This window comes from Hetaerina americana, unplaced genomic scaffold, assembly GCF_022747635.1.
Source record: "Hetaerina americana unplaced genomic scaffold, ioHetAmer1.1.p SCAF_12, whole genome shotgun sequence".
Lineage (NCBI taxonomy): Eukaryota > Metazoa > Arthropoda > Insecta > Odonata > Calopterygidae > Hetaerina > Hetaerina americana.
Window position 1 is genome coordinate 19,939,052 of NW_027286292.1, and position 21,564 is coordinate 19,960,615.

The window sequence follows — 21,564 nt, forward strand, 5'->3', positions numbered from 1 at the left end:
AATTCCCACAGCTTCCCGGGAGCGGATGCGGACTCAGACCACAATTTAGTTGTTATGAAATATAGCATACGTTTCAAAAAGATAAGGCAGGGGCGGCGAGTTAGAAAATGGAATGTAGAAGCATTGAATGGGTTGAAAAGGAAGGAATACAAACAGGCAGTAGAGAAAATCATGGAGGATGGTAAAGGGCTTAGTACTATCGAAGAAAAATGGGAAATGATCAAGGAAGGGTTGTCTAAAGCCGCAAAAGACACTATTGGAACCGTTAATGCTAAAAGGACTAGGAAACCATGGATCACGGATGAGATGATTACAAAGATGGATGAGCGGCGAAAATGGAAGAATATAAATACAGAATTAGGCAAAATGAGGTACAAAGAATTGAACAATAAATTGAGGCGGGCAACAAATAAAGCAAAAGAAGCATGGTAGAAGACGCAGTGCGAGGATATGGAAAGTCTGCAGAGGAAGGGTGAAATCGGTGCGCTGTACAGCAAAGTTAAATCGTTATCGGGAAGTAAGAAAGGAAGAGCTATGCTAACAGTTAGAGATAAGGCGGGTAAGGTAATAGTTGACGCAGGAAAGATCCAAGAGAGATGGAAGGAGTATATAGAAGAACTGTATAGTAAAGAACTCAGTCCAACAAAGTTAGACATTGAAAAAGAAAATGACATAGAGGAAGACAGCTTAGGTCCAGGCATACTATACAATGAGATAGAAAGGGCATTAAGGGAGATGAAACTAAATAAGGCCGTGGGGGTTGATAACATTCCCGTGGAACTTTTAAAATGCTTAGGAAAGTGTGGGAGGAAGAGGCTATATGGGCTGATCCGTAGTATTTATGAGGAGGGAATCTGGCCGGAAGACTTTGTGAGATCAGTTTTAGTTCCTATTCCGAAAAAGGTAAAGGCCACGTCATGTGAGGACTACAGGACAATTAGTTTGATAGCCCACACAGCTGAAGTTGTTCTCAGGATCATAAACAAAAGGATAGAGAGTAGGGCAAATGATTACTTAGGGGATGATCAGTTTGGGTTTAGGAAGGGGAGAGGGACGCGTGATGCCATTGAAGTAATGAGATTATTAATCGAGAGGAATATAGAACACAACCAGGAGGTATTTGCCTGTTTCGTAGATTTCGAAAAAGCGTTTGATAGAGTGAATTGGGAAAAACTAATGAGTATATTGCAGAAAATAGGAATAGATTGGAGGGAAAGGAGGCTAATCCGCAACCTGTACATGTCTCAGACTGCTCAGGTGCGGGTGGGAAACGGGGAGTTAGGATGGGCAGTGTTAGGAAGGGATGTAAGGCAGGGTTGCCCATTATCACCATTGCTGTTCAACCTGTATGCAGAGGAAATGATCAAAGAGGCATGGGAAGAACTCGAGGTCGGAATGAAAGTGGGTGGGGAATTCGTAAAATCAGTTAGGTTTGTTGATGACCAAGCTTTAGTTTGTCAGTCAGCCAAGGGGCTGCAAGCATTGCTGAGTGAATTGGAAATTCAGTGCGACAGGTATGGGATGAGAATCAATATTAATAAAACAAAGGTTATGCGATTTTCTAGAAAGAAAAAGGCCAAGCTTAACATTAAAATAGGAGGGCAAAAACTAGAGCAGGTAGAACAGTTTACGTATCTCGGTAGTGTTTTGGACCAACACAGTCAAAGTAGTAGGGACGTAAGGAGAAGAATTGCGCTAGGCAAAGAGGCCTTCACAAGGAGGAGGGAGTTGATGACAGGGACTTTGAGTAAGGATGTTAAGAAAAGACTCGTGAAAAACTTTGATATGGAGCGTAGCTATGTACGGTGCGGAAACGTGGTCATTGAAGCAGGAGGATAGACGTAGATTGGAGGCTTTTGAAATGTGGGTGTGGAGAAGAATGGAGAAGGTGAAATGGACAGAGAAGAAAACAAATGAGGAAGTACTTGGTATGGTGGGCGAAGAGAGGGGTTTGTTGGGAGCAATCCTATGGAGGCAGGAAAAGTGGATGAAGGGGGTATTGACCGGCAGTGGGATGTTGAAGACTGTGATAGAGGGTAGAATGTTGGGCAAAAGAGGAAAGGGAAGGAACAGGATAGGGATGTTGGACGGGATGAAGGGAGGAAGAAAGTACTCAGAGATGAAGAGGGACCTGATATAGAGTAGGATGATGGATTTTGTGTTTTGTTAGGAGTAATAAAATATTTGTTTGGTAGTTGTGTCCATCCAAATACCTACCTTAACCGGTAGATTACCTTAAAAAAAAATATGAACAATTGGTAGTTACAGGAATCAATAATTTTCCATCCAGTCATTTAAACACACGTTGAATAGGCACCCTTTAAGTGAAACTGTTGCTTAGTTACAAGTGTCTTAATTTTCGACACAAAATTTGTAAAATCCTAAAGCCTTTCCCTATTAGTAAATATACTTGAACTGCCTAGTGATCTGAAAACAATAATGCTATATTTAGTGGCCTATAATATGCACTTATTTCCCCAAAATTGTAACCTCTGTGACACAAGACTTTTCTCCAGTAAAAATACTTAACAATAATTATTTTTTCCCAGAATGTACATGAAAAATGATTGTCTGCGTTTTGAATCAGTAGTACTCATTATAGTTTTAATATTTCCTTGCCATTACTCCCTAAAAAATCCCAAATATATGATAAATGTGTACAATTAAGATCATTCAGCTTACATCTCACATGCAAAGCTTATAGGCAATACACTAACAATGATGTTGCCTCCCTATTAATTGTATCTCTTCCAATAAACTTGGAATTTTTTGCCACTCAACTTCAATTAGTATGTCTCTGTCACAAAGCCATTCAAGTAATAGATTTTAATATAAATTTTGACAACATCAAAATATAAAAATAAACACATAAAAAGTTAACATTATAATAATGTCACAGGATCTAAAGAGACAAGATTTTCTCACACCATTGATTTTAACTTCAAATTAATTAAATATGTCACACAACATGGGGTATCTGAGAGGCATTTTGGCCCTCAAGTAGCTGAGAAAATGATACAAGAATTGAGGCAGCAGAAAGTGGATTTAATGAAAGATATGATTAAAAACCTAAATGTTAATGAGCTCCTCAAGGGACCAAAGCTGGAAGAATAGGCCAACAACTGGATTATAATAATTGAACCACAGGAAGAATAGCTTTTCTATTTCAACAAAAATGGTTATAATTGAAGCAAGAAAATTAGGGAGAGGTATTTCATTGCCAATTTTTCTGGGACAACAGCACCTTGTGAGAGATTCATGAAGAGTTGGTGCAAGTGTCACAAAACTAAAAATGAACAATTGCTCAAAAACTGCCCCTCTACTATGAAAACAAATTATAAGGCACCAACTCATGATGCTACACTGACGAGAGGAATGAAACAACCATTGATTTCTAGTGGTTTTAAGTGGGTTAAAAAGTCATGGCAGAAAGTCAAAAGTGAGATCCATAATGTCTTTTTAAAATCGTGGAATTAGTAGTGTACTTGATAGAAGTGAAAATGAGATTGTGAATGAAGAAAGTGACAACCCCAGTGAAAATAACTGCAGAAATGATTTAGCAGCAGGAATGAAGAATTTCTGAAATTAAGGGATAAATAAGCATTGATATAGCTGCTAATAATTTTATGTAAAAATTCCATTTTCTTGGAAGGCATAAATATTAAAATACTTTTATCCTTTTTGGCCTGATTCAAGTATTTTTCATTAATTCGGACCTAAAAAAAACCAGAGTGCATCTTATGAGCCAGGATATATGAGATTTAAAAAGAATCAAAAAATTATGAAATTGTTTTATCAATTTAACTTAATTGGGTGGTAATTTATAGTAAAATAAATTGCAGTAATGTCTGATGACATCAAGCAGAAGCATCAATCTGAATGAGTTCTAATATTTATGTTTTAAATGTTACAAAATATGTTCACTGAAGTATTGTTTCCAAAGATGTCCAAATCACTTTCTGGATTGCGAATCTAAATGCTATATATAACATATTTACAGAGTATGGTGAGGACATATATCCTTATGCAACTTTTCAAGTCCAAAAGACCAATGAACCGCAGCAGCCTACTCCTCGAGGATTTCAAACATTTGTGTACCAAGACTCACGAATGATGCCTGGAGAAGCAATGGCTGCTAGAGAGGTATGTACTTGTATCTTGATCTATTTTTCTCATGCTTTGAAGACTGTTTTAATGAACATTAATTGCTCATGAGCAAAATGAGTCTTGGCTGGCTTAGCTCAAATGGTGCTTAGATAAAAATTATTTTAACTGGATATACTTCTCAAGAGCAATGTATCCTTTGTTTTATATGCAAGCTTTGCTAAGTTCTTTCTAAAAATTTTAAGATATCTAATTTTAATGCAACAATAACCTATACATTAATATTACCTGCTTAGTGTAAGTGCACATCAAACTTTATACAAATATTCCTGCACATTTTGAGATTTTTAAGATGTACGTTTAAAAAATTAGTTATCCAATATTCATTCATGAAAATAATAGTTCACATTAATGAGTATGCAGTACAATAATTCCAAAGAACAGCAATTGGCATCAAAATATTGTTCTCATGTCACATCCATCAATAAATGATGCCAGTACTATTGACCCTTCCCATAAAATTCTTAGGAAACCATTAGAAATAATTATCAGTAAGATAAAGCTCAGAAATAGAGATATATCCAAAGCTATCCCATAAATATCTCTTTTTTAAATTCACCAACCACAATATTGAAACTAATTTGTATTTGATATAATAGCTTATAATTTTTCTTTTGAATGCAATATTTTTCAAGCCATGTAGATTTTGATTTGTACATTGTGGATATTTTGATCCCTGAATCACTTTTAATGATAAATTTTTATTATTAGTGATATTTATGGCATGAATAAACATATCTGTTTGTTTTTCTTAGTGATTTTTAATTTGAACTGCTGTAAATTACACTTTTGAGCTAGCATTAAATTTGAACCTAAATGTTTCATTACTATCAATTTACGTTTATAATTTTTTATTAGGAGATGTGCTAGAAAGCTAATCATCCAAGTACATTGCATAGTGTGTGCACGAATGCTTGTCTTCGAAGGTTATTCAATATAAACAGTGTTCCCTTACCAGCTAGTCATATGTAGTGAGGTAATTCTTTCAATGGGAATTTTTTGGCAGGTCCATGGGAAGAGCATGAGTGAAGGTGTAATGCATTATCTCATCTAAGCTTATTTCGCTAGAAAGGATAACAAGTTATCTGATGGATGAGTTTTAATGTCACCTTCTACATGTTGTTACCTACTCAATCTTCAAGAGGAGGTTATTGCTTATCAGACCTTCTTGAACAAGAGACCATTTCTGTGGAGAAAATGGGTCCAATGACCTAATGGCATGATGAGCAAATTTATCAATAAAAGTGTTTACCGCTGAAGAGCATTGTTTTCTTGATATACAATTGTGCCAGGCCTTTCCTCTAACCTACTCACCATTGACCTTTAATGTCCGCTCTTATTCTATGCTTACATTAGATTGACAATTCCGGCAGAAAATCATGGAACTATGAAATACTCTTAGTATTGATATCTGTAATTGCCTGAACCAACATGATATTCAAAGTTTTTAATGAAATTATTGGTAAAATGGCTGTAAAATGCTGATTTTTATAATTGTTCCATTTTTTTTCTATTGATTCTTGGTTCTTTGTCACCAAAGTTTTGAAAAATATGCTTTTCAGCTACATTAACTACTCCATAATATTTTATAATATTGTTTACATTGATGAAATTTTCATAATAATCGAAAGCATGAAGCCTTATGGCTTGTTTTTAGATGTTGGTATGCATTCAACATCAGTTTGCCATTAGGAATTTTGTCAGACTTTTTGAACCAAGTCATTATTTGGAAAAAAATTTTGCCACTCCTACAAGTGCAGCATTGGTGCACAGTTAATTAAAAAAAAAGAAAATATCTTAATTTGTTGACTACCATGGTGAATATTTTATGTCTATTGCAATTGTCAAGGATTACAATTTCCTCCAATATTGTGACGAAATATTTTTCTAAATTGTGTGATTTTTTACATGCACAATTTATAACCTTAGATTTCAAAACACCCGCAAAACATGTGAAAATGCTAGAGACCTATGTATATTAATTGGTTGCATATTTATTTCGCTATCCATTCATTTATATTAGTAGAAACATAGGCCGATACTGATTCCACAACCAAAAAGGATAAAAGAGAAAAAATTATTCAGACGAATTGATAGTTTAACTTCAGCTGGTGTTGTTTTGAAAGAGAAATTATGTATTGCACACATACAGGTAAAATTGTAAGGTATAATTTAAAAATATGTCATAAACATGTATTTTATTAGTGCTAAATGAACCAAAAATGAAAGCATGATAGGTACTTACTTATTCACTCAAATTATTGTTCAACATATTTAATGTCTCTTATTCATTTTAATTTTTTTCAGTAACATTCCACTCTCTGTTTAGAAATTATCTTCAAATGTCTATGTAGGTATTTTTCTGTCACTAGTCAATACACAGTAATTATAATGTTCATATATATGAAAAGTAAATAATGATGAAAATAACAATAATTTAGCTTTCCCCACATATCATTGATTTATTATTTTCTGTATTAAATCTGGAGGAGATCTAAGAAACGTCTGTGCAATGGAAGCAAAATATTTGAATGTTTAAATAATCAACAAGATTCCAAGAAAAGCCACAGTGAAATGGTTAACATTCAACTTTCAACCAATATTTGTCAGTTAATTCACAAACTATCATTATTGAGTTAATTAGTTGGGAAGTTCTATGTTAATTAAAGCTTTGAGAAAAAGTAACTCCTCTCCAATTATTAATGTCATGCCATTATTTATTTTACTTCTTGCTCACATTACAGTTTGAAAGTCAGAGAACTTGTCAAAATACACAGTAAAAGCTTTTATACGAGTTACTTAAAAGATTATTTTCAGGTTGAATTACAAATAGATATAATGTAGAATGTACTGCATTATTAAAAATTAAATGCACTCGCAATAAAATTTATGGCCATATGTACAGTCACATAATTACTGTTATGAAACTTTTTGACAGTTCAAATATAGATTTTGATCGCACATTAACTTTCTAATGTGACAATTGGCATTGCAAAATTCTTTCAAATAAATTGGTTTTTGTTCTCAAAATCTATCCAAGGGTTGCCAGATATTATTTCAGGACTATTTTATTTCATTTTCCCATTGACCAATGAATTTCAATTGAATCGAAAGATATATCCATTTATTTTCCGTAAATTTTTAAACTTGAAAAAGAAGAATGCTCTTTTATTTTGAGTTCAATTTAAAATAAAAAAATCATGGATTTTTTTGGGTAGATAAATTCATATTTATAAAAATGATGACTAAATTAGCTATTCTGGAAAATTATGGATTTGGCACATTTTAGCTTTTAAAATATGAAGTTAGTGATGAAATTAGTTACAGAAACAGTTAAATTAGTTGAATATAGGTACTAGAGGAAATAAAAGCCACACAATACTTTTCTATAATTTCTGCTTGCAGTGTCAAATGAAAAGGATATGAATCATTTTGCCACTTGGCATTTGAAGTTGCGGCATGAAATTGGAAGTTGCTGTGATAATACAACAGTTTGGCTTTTTTCTATACCCATTAATATGAATGGATTTTTTCCTCTTCATACCAGTTTTAATAAAGAAGAAATTAAGTAAGTATAGCTGAATTCCAAAAATGCATATATATGGTAATCATCAACACATTTTGATCATAGGGCTGGTATTATCCATATATCAGCTAGACACTACAATTAAAAATTTTATTTTTTATCTATATTTTTATGCCTTTAATGTATGCTAATACTTTTTTGCATATCACATCTGAAGTCCTTTCACTGTATTTATTATCTCACCTTGTTCCATTGTGGATTGATGATGATCAACTTTGCATCAAGATGTCTCATGACTCTATTCCTCCAACTTTTCAGTGTCTTCTTCATCCACTCTCTGTATACCGTCTAAAGTAGTCATAACACATCTCCATTCAATGTTCAGTATCTACCCCCTTTAGCACCATATGATCAACCATTTCTATCTTTTTTCTAAGCTTGGGTTTTCTGACCATACCTTGCAACCATAGAAAAGTACCTATATTTCACCAACCAATTGAAGTCTTACATAAATTTCAGATTTATATTTTTCTCAAGAAAAGAATTCCTTAACAAAGCCTTCTTTGTTTGAATCATTCAATTTATTATACTTTTGTCTCATTTTTTAGCACAGTTCATCCAGCTTCCCAAATAACTAAACTTTTCCATCTTTAGTTTTGATGATCAAGTACTTTGTATGCATACCCTTTTCTCTTCCCTTCCCAAAATAATGCTTGGGTTTCTTATATATGTTTTACTTTATTATTACCTTTTCAAACTAAATATTAATATTTAGATCCCCTTATTTTTTTACCATAATAGCTACGCTTAAAAAATGGGACATAACAATATTGCAAACACATTGAAATCTTAATGGCATTCGTCCAATTTAAATTATTATTTTCTCTATACAAACATTGAATGCTTGGAAGAAATGTGAGACCACACACCTTTAACTTTCAAGTATTTCCTTGCATTTAATTTCAATTGTCTCCATGCTGCTGAGTTTACGTTTCATTACAACCACTCCTTCTTTATTCGGGCGACTAATTTAGTAGTAAGGTAGGTTTTCCATGGACATAAGCAACCAAAATTACAGCAACAATTTCCTTGTCACTCCTAACAAAACAAAATCTCACATTCAATATTACCATAAGCCCCTCTTAAATTTGGAACACTTTCTTCTTTTCTTCATTCCATCCAAAATTCGTATCCTATTCCTTCCTCTACTTGTTTGCCTAACATTCTCTCCTCTATCAAAGTCTACAGCATCCCATAGCTGATCAAAAGGCTCTCTTTACTTTATCCTGCCTCTTTTGGATTTCTTCCAACAATCATCTCTTTTCTGCCACTATATCTGGTACTTCATCTTTCATATTTCTTTCAGTCCACTTCCACTTTTCCATCAATCTCCACACCCGAAATGCAAAAGCCTCAAATCTATGCTTATCACTCTGCTTGAAAGAGCCTGTTTACCCACAATACAAAACCTTACTCCATATCCAAGTCTCAGATTTCTCTTTTCACTCTTACACAATATGCCTGTCACTAATTGTTAGATTATGCCCTCTGAGTTATCATATGCCCTATTCCTCCCCTTGGCTGCTTCATGACGTGTATGTCTGAAAAATGACCAAATTCATCTGTCCCACTTTTACTTCTATTTGTAATATTTTACCAGTCACTTGCTGTGTTTTAACTACTTTTATATTCAATATAATTGCCAACACTGCTGATTCTCTTCCTTTTGCTTTTTATTGCACAATAACCATCACTCCAGAGATCCTCCCTATCCTTTTGCATTAACTCACACAGCTATGAACATCTTTACGGTGGAACCTCAATAATGAGCACCTTGCATAGCAAGTAATTCCCATTATGAACAAAAATATTGAGCAAAAATTTTGTATAGAATTGCTTACTTAATGAGCTACTTTTAACATCATGTGTTTGGGAGAGGGAAATTCCTAGCACTCATTCTGTTAGAATATTAGGGTGACTAGTGATCACAAAGTTTTTCAAACTTGTGTTCAGACATTATTTGTGATTTTTTCATGCAAATTTGAATACAATTTTGGGCATAGTATATCCTCATCAAAATATCCTCAAAGAAAAAACTGCAAGAAGACAGCCACAAAAGAATAAACCTAGCAATAGAAAAGTAAAATCACTGAAAAGCGAGAACAAAGTGTGAGCATGGCTGATCTAGCAACCACATACAATCAACCTATATCGGTGATTTGCACTATCCTCAAGTAAATGGGCAAATTTAAGAAGATAGATGCTTCAAAGGGACTGATAAAAATATATACACAACAGTTACATATTCTCAAGGATTGCTTCTATCATGGATAAATGAAAAGCAATTGCAATGTGGCTCTATTAATGAGAATGTCATTTGAGAGAAGGCAAAATTGGTTTTCACCAACATAATTAAAACTATTCCAGGATCATCCATTACTGAGTAAGTGAATAATGAATGCCATGTGTGTTTTGAGAAAATTAGGAGAAGAACCATCATCCACAGTATTGTGAGGCAAAGTGAAAAAGTAAGCTCCAACTCAAATGCAGCAGAGAACTTCATTGTTGATATGAGGAAGCTCATAAATTCTTAGGGTTACCAGCCACAACAGATTTGATTGGGATAGAATGGGTCTCTTCTGGAAGAAGATGCTGAAGCAAACCAATATGTGTACACACATTTAACAAAAGAGTAGAATTCATTGCCCAGCCCTACAAGTCCAGAAGAGCTGGCTAAATGTGATGCGCAGAAAGTGTTGCATTGTACCATACATACGAAGCATCACCTTAATCAGGCAGTGGAAAATTAGAAATATATTAAATGATGATGCTGAGTCCCATTACCACAACATTTTGCAGAATCAGCAGAAACAAATGTCTCCAGGCAGCTTATTATCGTTATCATAAATTATAAACCAATTATTTTGATTTTTTTGTTTTTACAAAAAGTGTATGCATTTTAGGTTTGTTCATTCCACAAAAGAAGAGAAGATGAAGATGACCCATGATCCTAAACAATGTACATATACTTTTCTTTGATTAAATCATGTTCATGCTTTATTTTTTCTACATGGAAAGTAATACTCAATTTACATTTATTGAAAAGGTTAAAATTGTTTCAATAGATGAGTACTTTACCAACAAGAAAGATCACAGTATGTTTTATGCTCATTGTACATGTGTAAAGTTCCTCTGTCAGATCTTGCTTTGTATTTTCTAATTTTTCTGCCCTTAACATAATCCAAATCCCAAGTTCCAATTCATACTAGTTAGGTCATTTTCTGTGTGCTCGGTGCTGCTGCTGTCACTTTTTCATTGCAAGGATTTCATGACATGATGACCAATAAACCCTTCCCAACCCAGCTGCCAGACACAACACAGGTGATTGAGCTGAGTCTCATAATTGCCAGGACTCATTTTCTCTATAGTTTCCATTATGCAATTCTAGGGAGTAGGTTTACATTTGCCTTCCTCAATAGTGGTTCCAACATAACATCATCACTCAAAGGCTATCTGCCAGTGGTTAAATGACTTTGCAGCTACCTCACTGAGGAACAGATGCTGCACAGACCACCTTTCACCTGGCTACCCCCTTCAACCGTCTGGCCTGGATGACCCTACCAAAAGTAAATATCAATGCTCTCATCAGCAAAGCTCTAGGGGTCATAAGAATGTTAAAGCCCTTCTGCCATATTAAGGTTGCATTCCATGATGCTATATGCCTATGTGGATCATCATTCATTCATCATAGGACTTCAGCCTATGGGAAATGGGACAGCTAAAATAGCTTTTTAGCTTACTCTCTTGTTCACCTCCTTTTTTTCTTGATCAACAATAGTCTTCATCTGGAAATTCCTCTGTTATATATTCCATAATATTGTGCATTATTAATATCGTCCATGATTTCAGCTGGATTTTACCTTTAGAATAGTTGCCTCAGATTCTTAAAACATATAAAATTCTTCTTAACCACAACATACATTTAGCCCAAAAGTTGTATTCTTTCATTCCAGGTGCAAAATATGACTGTCAAATAGCATTATTTCTCAATTTATTTTTTTCTATTGGCCTTCTTTAGCAGTGTATTGCTGAAAAATTAGCGTCCTCAAAGCCCTTTTTCAGTTAAACAACCCTTAAAAGAACAATTCAATTCACTCTTATCCTTTGCTCCAACTGCACTTAGAAATTTACGTGTTCATCTATAGTTGATACTTACATGAGGTCCTTCATTATGTGCCCTATTAGAGCCTACAGTCTTTCCATGAATAAGGTTTTATCACTTGCTTATTTCAATTCTCTCTTTAGTTGCATTCATTCCTCTTTGGTTGTTCTGAATTTTTATAATAATGCCACTCTTTTTCAACTCTTGGAATTTTATGACTTATTCTCTCCTTATTGACCTACACTCACCATGAAATCCTCTGAAATGAAGTACATCATCGTGATAGATTTCTGCCTACCAATAAGTTTCAAAATAGGTTTTGTGAGTGAAATTGAAATTATCTGCCATTTTAGGAGTCCTATGCTATCTTGATTTTTTTTACTTTTTATTCCAGTTAAACTTCTGCTTCAGTTAAATTTCTCTAAATTTTTGAAATCTCTATCACTTTTCAATTTTTCCCTTTAGTTTTATCACCAAGTTCTAACCTGTCCACACTGTCACTACATATCTGCATATTTATCCACAAACTGGTAGAGATGGGAAAAACAGGTAAATGAAAAATACCAGCCTACAAACATTTTAGGGCCCAACAGAAAGCTACATCCCAATCATTCCCTATACAAATTAATTTACCAGTTTTAAATTAAACTCTGTTAATATTTTATTCATATAGGTCATTTTTCCTACCCTAGATTTAAAGCTACTTACCCACATTCTTTCTCAGCGGATGAATTCTAATTTGAAAATTTCTAATAATTCTTTGAAATATAATAATAAGTATTACTTATTTTTATCAGTCAGTAAAATTTATTTTTGCACAAAACAAATGACTATTTATTACATGTCCTTCGGAGACCATTAAAAATGCAACATGTTGGCATTTAATTGCATTCTCTTCAAAGTTTAATTATTTTCCCATTCTCTCATTATGTAGTTTCCCTTCATCATACAATATATAATCAAACACATGCATGAAAACAGTGCCTATTCACCAAAACAACCATTCAATGCATAGAAGAATCTTAACCAGTATGTTTTCATTTTTTAAGCATAATCATCAAATATGCATATGCACTCAGATCAGCAATTCTGTAACTTCTGCTTCAAAACTATCTTTGTGGAAGATATATATTATTTGCTAAAAACATTTGGAAGCAGAAATTTTTATGTAAAAGTTCAAGTAAAATTTTGCTGAGTACAAGTTTTTGCATAATTTGAAAAAAGATAAATTTCATCACTACTTTTTTCTGGTAATTTTATTGTAATGACTTCATTTTCGTATAGTTTGCTTTTAGCTAAGGTTTTCTCACATTTATACACATCCAGTATCATATCTGCAAAATTTATTATCACCTATTTTCTTCAAATTTAAATTCTGGCAACCCTAACCTAACCAAATAAAATTCAATCCTGTGGCATGTTGTAGCATAATGATAGTTTGTATGAATTAGAATGGGGAGCACAGTTACAATGGTCATGCATGGGATCACTACAAGTCAATACCTGAATCACTAAGTACTTATATACTTACTCCATGCTTGAGATTTTTCACTTATCAGTATTTTTTCCATTTTAATCACATGGTATCTTCTTATATTTAAAATTTAAATTCAAAATTAAGTGGTTCTCAAACATTTCATCATGACTCCATTAAGTCAATGCATATAAATCTAATGGTCAGACTTTTGTGGTGGAAACATTCTATGATCTTGCACTTACCATAGGGCATGGTAAACTAATGTCAAGTTTCGCGCATCAAATTAAGAAAAAATGCAAATTGTAATTGAGGCACCAATAAATTTATGGAATCCAGTTTAACATAGAAAACTAATGTTATTTTTCATAAAGGCATACATATTTTTATGACAACTAGTTTTGTCACACCAACGAAAAAAATACATCATCTTTTTACTTACCGTAAGTGCAAAGTAAAAACAAGAGAATTTTTTTGAAATTGCTGCATCATTCCTTTTTGAAAAGCATAAATATTAATTTGTCATATGTATGAAATGATATTAAAGTATCATCCTTAAAAATGTAATTTATTTCATGAAAATCAAATACCTTTGTTAATTAACCAGGTGGACAAACAGGTACTGAGACTGTATACGCTTTGGGTAATATGTTCAAAACATTATTCCCTCAATAAGGGAATATAATGGAATATATTATTCCATTATCCCTTCAGCTTAATTTTTACATAGCTACCCTAGAAGCAGAGAATGTTGTAACAACATTATCCATGTTCACAAGGCTACCTTATGGCTTTCATTTTGCAAAGTCATCAATCTCCAACTACGCTATCCCAGTGTAATGTATGGGCAACATGCAACATAGCCACTAAAAGGAAGCCATGTAGGATGTGCTTACTTTTTTCCGTGCTAGGGGTCAGTGCATTTTTGTTAAAAATGGCCTACCAATGCCAATATGTCATTTGCCTTGTGCCTAGACTTCATAGTTACTCCTATTTAGCTTTGTGCTATGATTTCACTCCATTTCAATCACCCATCCTTCATCAGTACAACCTAAGCTGTTGGTTAATGTTGCCATCATCATATGATGATTTTTCACCAGTGATGCATTGCACTTTCAACCACCAGCACATCACATTGCTGTTTCATTTCAATATTCTTATTTGAAAGTTTTTGTCATGTGCCCCAGTTGCTTCTGGCTGTGAGGATGTACACATACATTCTCAGAGTATCTGTATATATAAGTGCACAAGTATATGAGAACTTATGTATTTGTCTGTAGGAGTGTTACTCAATTCACAGTAATATTATGAGAGTTGATGTGACTACTTTTGGCAACAACTTAATTTGACATACTAAAAATGAGAATCTAGGCCCTATAACTATGCTGCACAGACCAGAATAAATTAATTAAAGTAATTTTCAGACTGGCCTTGGTGAATTTTTACTGTCAAAGTTATCTTCTGGGAAAACACTATAATGGTAAAAATTTGCAGTCAGAAGATGCAGTTTTAGATAAATCCTGCATCCCTTCAGAATGGAGCCATATGGCAATATTAATCTGAAAAGAATCCATTTAGCTGTGCATGATCAATTATCCTGCTAGAGAAGAAAAGATTTCAGAAGTTATAAATGTAATGGTCAGACAATATTGTGCGGTGAAAACATACCATGTTCTGTGCATGTAATATTGTGCACACTGGCTACAAAGTTGCTGTTCTATTCAGCTCTTCCTATTGTGATGTTTAGGTATTGTTGTGACAATTTTCTCTGCTAGTGTGGAATTAAAATATATCTAAGTAAATGAATATAGTTTATACAATTCAAAATTTTTAACGTTAGATGGAGTATTAGGATTTAACTTTCAAGCCTTTTTTCAGTTGTTCACAGATAATTAATGACCTATTTTCTAAAAACAGTATCTTTCCAGGAGATATTTCAATTTATGTGCTTGAGGAAGAAGTATATCACAAATGTGTTGGAGCTAGGACTAATAATAATAATATGCTTACTGCTCCAGTAAATGTCAAATACCTAATTCACAAATTAGTAGGGACTCAACAGCCCTATAATAGCTATAGGTAGCCTTAAAGATATATCTATATTAAGGCCATAATCCAACAATTTCTTGCATTGCATATGAAGGGTTTTACAATCTTCATCAATTAACAGTAAATTCATGATTCAATATCAATTAAATAGTTAATTATGTAATATAATTTCAAAAAGCAATATTAATAATTATAATTAGATCTAAAATATATCCACTAGACCCTCCTTTGCGAAAAATCAAGTTTTTATTTTTTATTATTGTTTTCATGGCTTCATAGCTATCTAATTTTTTTATTTTATTTTAGAAAAAAATTTAAATTCTCTATTAAATTTTCTCATCCCAGTATAAGATTTACCTTTATGGTTAAATATTTCCCAGAAAATAAACACTTCTTTCAGTAATAGAAGATGACTATATTTTATGACTTCGATGATGATTAATATGTAATGCTAATCAGCACGCAGTGCTTAATGATTCCCATTGAATGTCCCAACAAAATATAGTTTTTTTTACATTGTATGTCACAAAAGTTAGTGCCATAATATGCAACCAATTCCGGAAGAAGTTAATAATGATAAATGCTGTAATGGTCTGCAATACAATTCTCCTAATATTTGCACATGTTATTTTAGTACTCACCTGTATCATGCTGCAAACATTATGTTAGCCATGTGTAATGTTGCTTTTGGAAAAGGTAACTATCTATCATTTGGCTTGTTGGTGAATTGAAATGTATTTATCCAGTTTTGTGTTGATATACACTTTAAAACTTGAATGCATAATATTATCTGAGGTTCATGACAGTACTTAGCATTATGTTTTTTCTTTATTGCCATCTAACAGTTAAATTATGAATACATGCATTAAACTTCTTTGTTTAACATAATTTTAATTTGAAATACTTAATGTGGCATAAATTTGTTCTGATATTCACTGTGAACAAGGCATTTCACTTTTATAGTGACTTCTGTTTGAAATTTCTGAACATGGGTAATTAAAAAAATATTGCCTAATACAAAAATCAGGATTGACGTGGAGAACATGTAAGTTTGCCATTTTCGTGTTTGTCTATCTGTTAGTGAATATTTCATAAATATGCATCTTAAATATAGGATGAAATGTAACTGAAAATTTCAGCTAAAGTGAAAAGATAATTTTTCTACTTAGGTACATATTTTGTTATATATGACCAAGTCAATTGGGTTTCCCCCAAAAATTATTTTAACTTTACTTTCATCGTTACTGTGTTTTGCAATCTTAACTACTTCCTCATTTGTGTGTAAACTTGCCCTAAATTGAATGGCAATTGAAGGATTTATGGGTTGATTGAACTTTTTTTCTTTGAGCACTGTTGTTTTATGAGAAGTAAAAATTTTACAGCAATACCTATTTTCAAGATATACTCAAATAGATACTAAAAAAAACCTTTTGAGATATCAATAATTCACTTATCCAGGATACCATTGATTGTCATATAGCTTTATTTATCATGAAATTTGGGTTTTATTCCAAGTCATACAAAGCCCATTTGTGCAAGCCATTGTACAGAAAAATGGTATACACTTCCTTATATAATAGTATAAAATGTATGAAATGACCCTATAATATTTTCTGATTCTAATAATTTAGCTTAATGTTTTAGTTTTGATGAAGAATTATCAAATTTTTAATTTGATGTAGGGCCAAAGAAGTTATTATGAAAACTCTTTCCTCCACTCAGAATATCTTTTATGATGTTTCTATTTTTCATAAAGTTATTATAAGACTCAGAATTGAAATCTTTGTATTGCCTATTCAGCACTGAAAAATTTCTTGTGGAATGTCCTCCTTAAACACTTCTAAAACATATAACTTGAAGATAATATAGGATATACTGTATTCAATCGTAATGCATACAACCTTACTCACCTCAGAATTATACCACTGATTTATATTCATTTTGAGGGCAGGAGGAGCCAGAAGGATGCATCATATACTTGAAACTGAAATTATTTAAATTTGAAAATTAATACTAATTGTTCCGAAAGTAGTAGCAAAAGCTTAAATGATTGTGAGGACTAAATTCCATATGATGAGCATTTTTAACAACTATATTCACGACCACAAAAATGCATTTCTTGAATTGCTAAATATGTAAGTCTTGCACAATAGATTATGAATACAATGCTCGACTTCTGCAACTCTAAATTGCCACATATCAGCAGATTTGAAAATTTCTGGGAAAGTTAGCTTTAGTGCTTATTAGCTTTTGCTTCCTCTGTATGCTTTGCTTTTAGTCTAAGGTACATTACCTCAAGAGCTGTATACATTTTGTTACTGGATATTGTTCAGCTTTATACACACATGTTCACAGCACATATGCAAAATATGTATTAAGCTAATGTGTGTCTTTTAATTCTGTTGCAACATTTACTAATTGGGGGTTTGTATATGCTCACAGTTTTCAGCCTTTTAATGAAAACTATAGGTAGATACTACCATCTTAAACAAGTTGTTAACTAAGGATGAACTTTAAAGGAAAATTGTCTGTCATAAATAGAAAAAAATATATATGTCATTGCAGTACCCTTTATGAATCACCATAAAATTTTTTAGCATAATAAAACATGTTGATTAACTGCAAATCACAGGTTGGTTCAAGAAACTTTCCCGTGATTTTTTAATCATCTTTTTTATTTACCATCCTAAATTACAAATTAAACTTAAATCAGTCTGGTGATAAATGCGTCCTTCTAAGCCAGCAAGCCTCAAACAAGCATGGTAAAACAAGCTCGTTAGCTTATGGCAAGCATGCATTAAACTATTTATTCTCCATGAGACAGCTTGAAGCAGATTTTATTTACAAACTTATTAATATCCAACCACTTTTGCAGGAATTTAAAAGCAGGGTATTATGAATGTGTCTTATACTGGTAATACATTTCTTTCTTAGGCAAATAGTATTTACTTCCAGTAGAGGTTTATCACTTTTCACAGACAAAGATAATTTAATTATAACTGGGTGAACAAAACACAAAATTGAAATTCACAACAACTAATAAAATAATTTTATAACTGGTAGCCTACTGCTTAAGGTTTGGTAATAATTTCTTCATGCACTTCCCTTTTTGTCCCTTTCAACTCTTTATAGTTCTCCATGCCCACATTTCAAAAGCATCATGAATATCTTCTTGTTTCAATAAATACATTTCTATGCCATGCACAACCACATACTCCAAATCAAATATTTAAAGAGACATTTCTCAGCATCCTCATTTCTTAGCACCCAATGACACTGCCATCAGTTCCATCCTTGTGAAAACGCCTTTCCTTGATGCAATCCTTCTTCTGATATTGCGACTACTTTCACCATTTTGTTCCAAAACACTTCCAAGATGAGTAAACTGCATCTCTGCCTGAGCAGTCATAACACATGAACTTGACATGTACCAGATGACATGAGCAGTCTTGATATGTACATGTTGCAGGTAAAGCATCTACCCCTCAAAACTACTCCCATATTCTATCATTCAACTAAAAATTCTACTATTTATCACGCACTATCTTGAAATCTGCAAAATGAATAAATGGACTCGGATTTTACTCTATGTTCCTTTCTATACGTGACCTCATTACTACTGTGGCATTATCCTCTCCCCTTCCTGAACCCAAACTGATCATCCCCTTTGTAACAACTCTCCATTCTCTTATTGATTATCCTAAGTATGGCAATAACTGGGAGCAAAAATGAAGTTAATATTTTAGACTCTTTATCTATGACTACCTTTCCTTTTTTGGGATGAAGCCACCACTGATCAATCTTCTGCCCAAATTCCTCCCTCATAAATACTCCAAATTAGTCCTAAAAGCTATTCCTATCACTTAATCTTAAACCCTAATGAAGTTCCATGGGAATTTAATTCTGCACAGCCTAGTTTAATGTAAATTCCTTTTTTGTAAAACCTTGTTTAAAATGAAGTATTCCTGAAAATAAGTTTTCCTCAATGCGATCATATTCTCTATCATGTTGAAGCTTTCAGCCCTGATTCTTTACCAATATATCTCCTTTATAATCCTTCAATCTCTCTTGGATCTTTTTTGGTTCAATTAATAACTTCCCTGCCATCTCTCTCAAAGTGTGCACAGTTTTTGTTTTCATATTTCCAGATAGCTCTTTCATCTTTCTGTGCAATGAACTAGTTTCTTTATTCCTTTGAGAACTCTTCATATCCTCACATTTCATTTCCATCATGCTGTATCATTTTTTTAGCTACCCTCCTTATTTCTATACATAAATATTAGTGGCTTAATGTAATTATCTATTTCTACCTTATTCAGCCTAATAGCATGTTAACATGCTTCCCTTTCCTTCCTAATTTATTTTTCTAATCATCTCATATGTAATCCAAAGTTTTCTTGTCTTTTTTATGTTAACTGTTTCTAGAGTTTTGTTTTAGGCTTTTGGTATCTCTTCTGTGATATTTTCCCCTCTTTCTTCCACTGTACCCATCTCCTAGTTCTCCCTTATGATTTATTTATGATTTCTACTGCCCCTGTTACTCCTTTCTTTTCATCCTAGTTCATGATCCTACATTCCATGTCCTCTACTGCACTTATGTATTTCATTAGTGCAATATTATTATCTCAGTCCTCATTCACCCCTGAAAAACGTTTTGCAAGGAGTATGCTGTTCTTAAATATGTGCCTAAATAAAAGATAGTCTATCTATTATATCTCTGAATTCCTGGGAATCCTCCCTATATACCTACATCTATTATGTTGGGTGTGTTGTGATCTTCTTGCAGCGTGGTGACGAAACAGGATTTAGGATCTTTAGCAATTATTGAGACGACATGTTCAACTTAACGTGGGGCCGGAAGTGACGTTTAAAAAAAACGACTTCCTACTTTTATTCTACAAAAACAAAAGCAAACACATACAAACATCGCTCAAGCCAGCCCAAAAGAGACAATGTTACCAACCTTGTACAAAACAACAGCAACTTGATTACACATATACAACACCCTCACTTAATCTAGTTGCCCCAGACATTCACATCCTTCATGCAGTTAAAATGTTTTTTCTTAGATAAACTTTTAGTTAGCATATCTGCAGGCATCTCATGTGTTGACTTAAATTTCACAAACACTTTACCATCTGTCACAGCTGTTTTTACAAAATGGAACCTTACATCTATATGCTTAGATCTTTCCTTTACATCAACACAATTGGCATTCTTAACTGCTGACTGATTGTCATTATACATGCACACAGATTCTGTGCCAAATATTTTTCTGCAATCCTGTTTCAAAATTTCCCTCAGGATTCGACACAATATAATAGCTTTCTTGGTACAAGCAGTTAGGCTGACATACTCTGCTTCCGTTGTGGATAAAGCCACACAGGATTGTTTTTTACTTTCCCATGCTACAGCCCCTTTAGCAAATTTAAAAACATACCCTGTACGAGATAGTCTATCAATCTTATCACTGGCAAAATCTGCATCAGCATAGCCCTCAAGGAACCCACCAGATTTTGAGTAGGCAAGGCGATACGTTGATGTGCCCTTTAAATATCTCAAAACCCTTTTTGCCAACTTCCAATGTTCCATATTAAAGCTATTATTAAACTTACTTAATTTTGAAACAGCAAAAGCAATGTCAGGCCTAGTACAGGTCATTGCGTACATTAAACAACCAATTAATCCTTGATAAGGTACATCAGGACATTTATCTGGATCTCCAGGAGCTACATCCAACCCAACTTCCATGGGTGTAGAGGCTGCACAAGCATCAGACATGTTAAACTTAACCAGCATGCTTTTGATGTACTCTTCCTGATCCAGTTCAATTCCCTCACTGGTTCTAGTTAACCTCATCCCTAGAATACTTTTGGCCTCTCCAAGATTTTTCAGCTCAAAATGTTTTTTTAATGATGAAACTAACTTGTTCACAGTGTCACCATTCTTACAAAACACCAAAAAATCATCCACATATACAGCTATTACACAAATATCAAGTCCAATACCCTTAACATAAATACATGATTCTGTTGTCAAATTCTTGAAACCAAGACCTTTAAAAATACTCCGACATTTGTCATACCATGCCTTGGATGCTTGTTTTAAACCATATATTGCCTTATGCAGCAAATACACCTTACTCTCCGCCCCTTCAATTACAAAACCTTCAGGCTGCTCAATGTAAAT

At 33.3% G+C, this 21,564-nt stretch overlaps 1 protein-coding gene across 3 annotated transcripts in view; it reads left to right on the plus strand.

Moving 5' to 3' along the window:
- The window catches only part of LOC139685726 (cell adhesion molecule Dscam1-like), a 561,630-nt gene that overhangs the window by 526,155 nt on the left and 13,911 nt on the right, over nucleotides 1–21,564 (plus strand). For all 3 annotated transcript variants that reach the window (XM_071582767.1, XM_071582766.1, XM_071582768.1), the window contains one exon: nucleotides 4,001–4,143. In XM_071582767.1, the coding sequence (XP_071438868.1) occupies nucleotides 4,001–4,143 (143 nt within the window). The remainder of the gene's footprint in view (nucleotides 1–4,000; nucleotides 4,144–21,564) is intronic.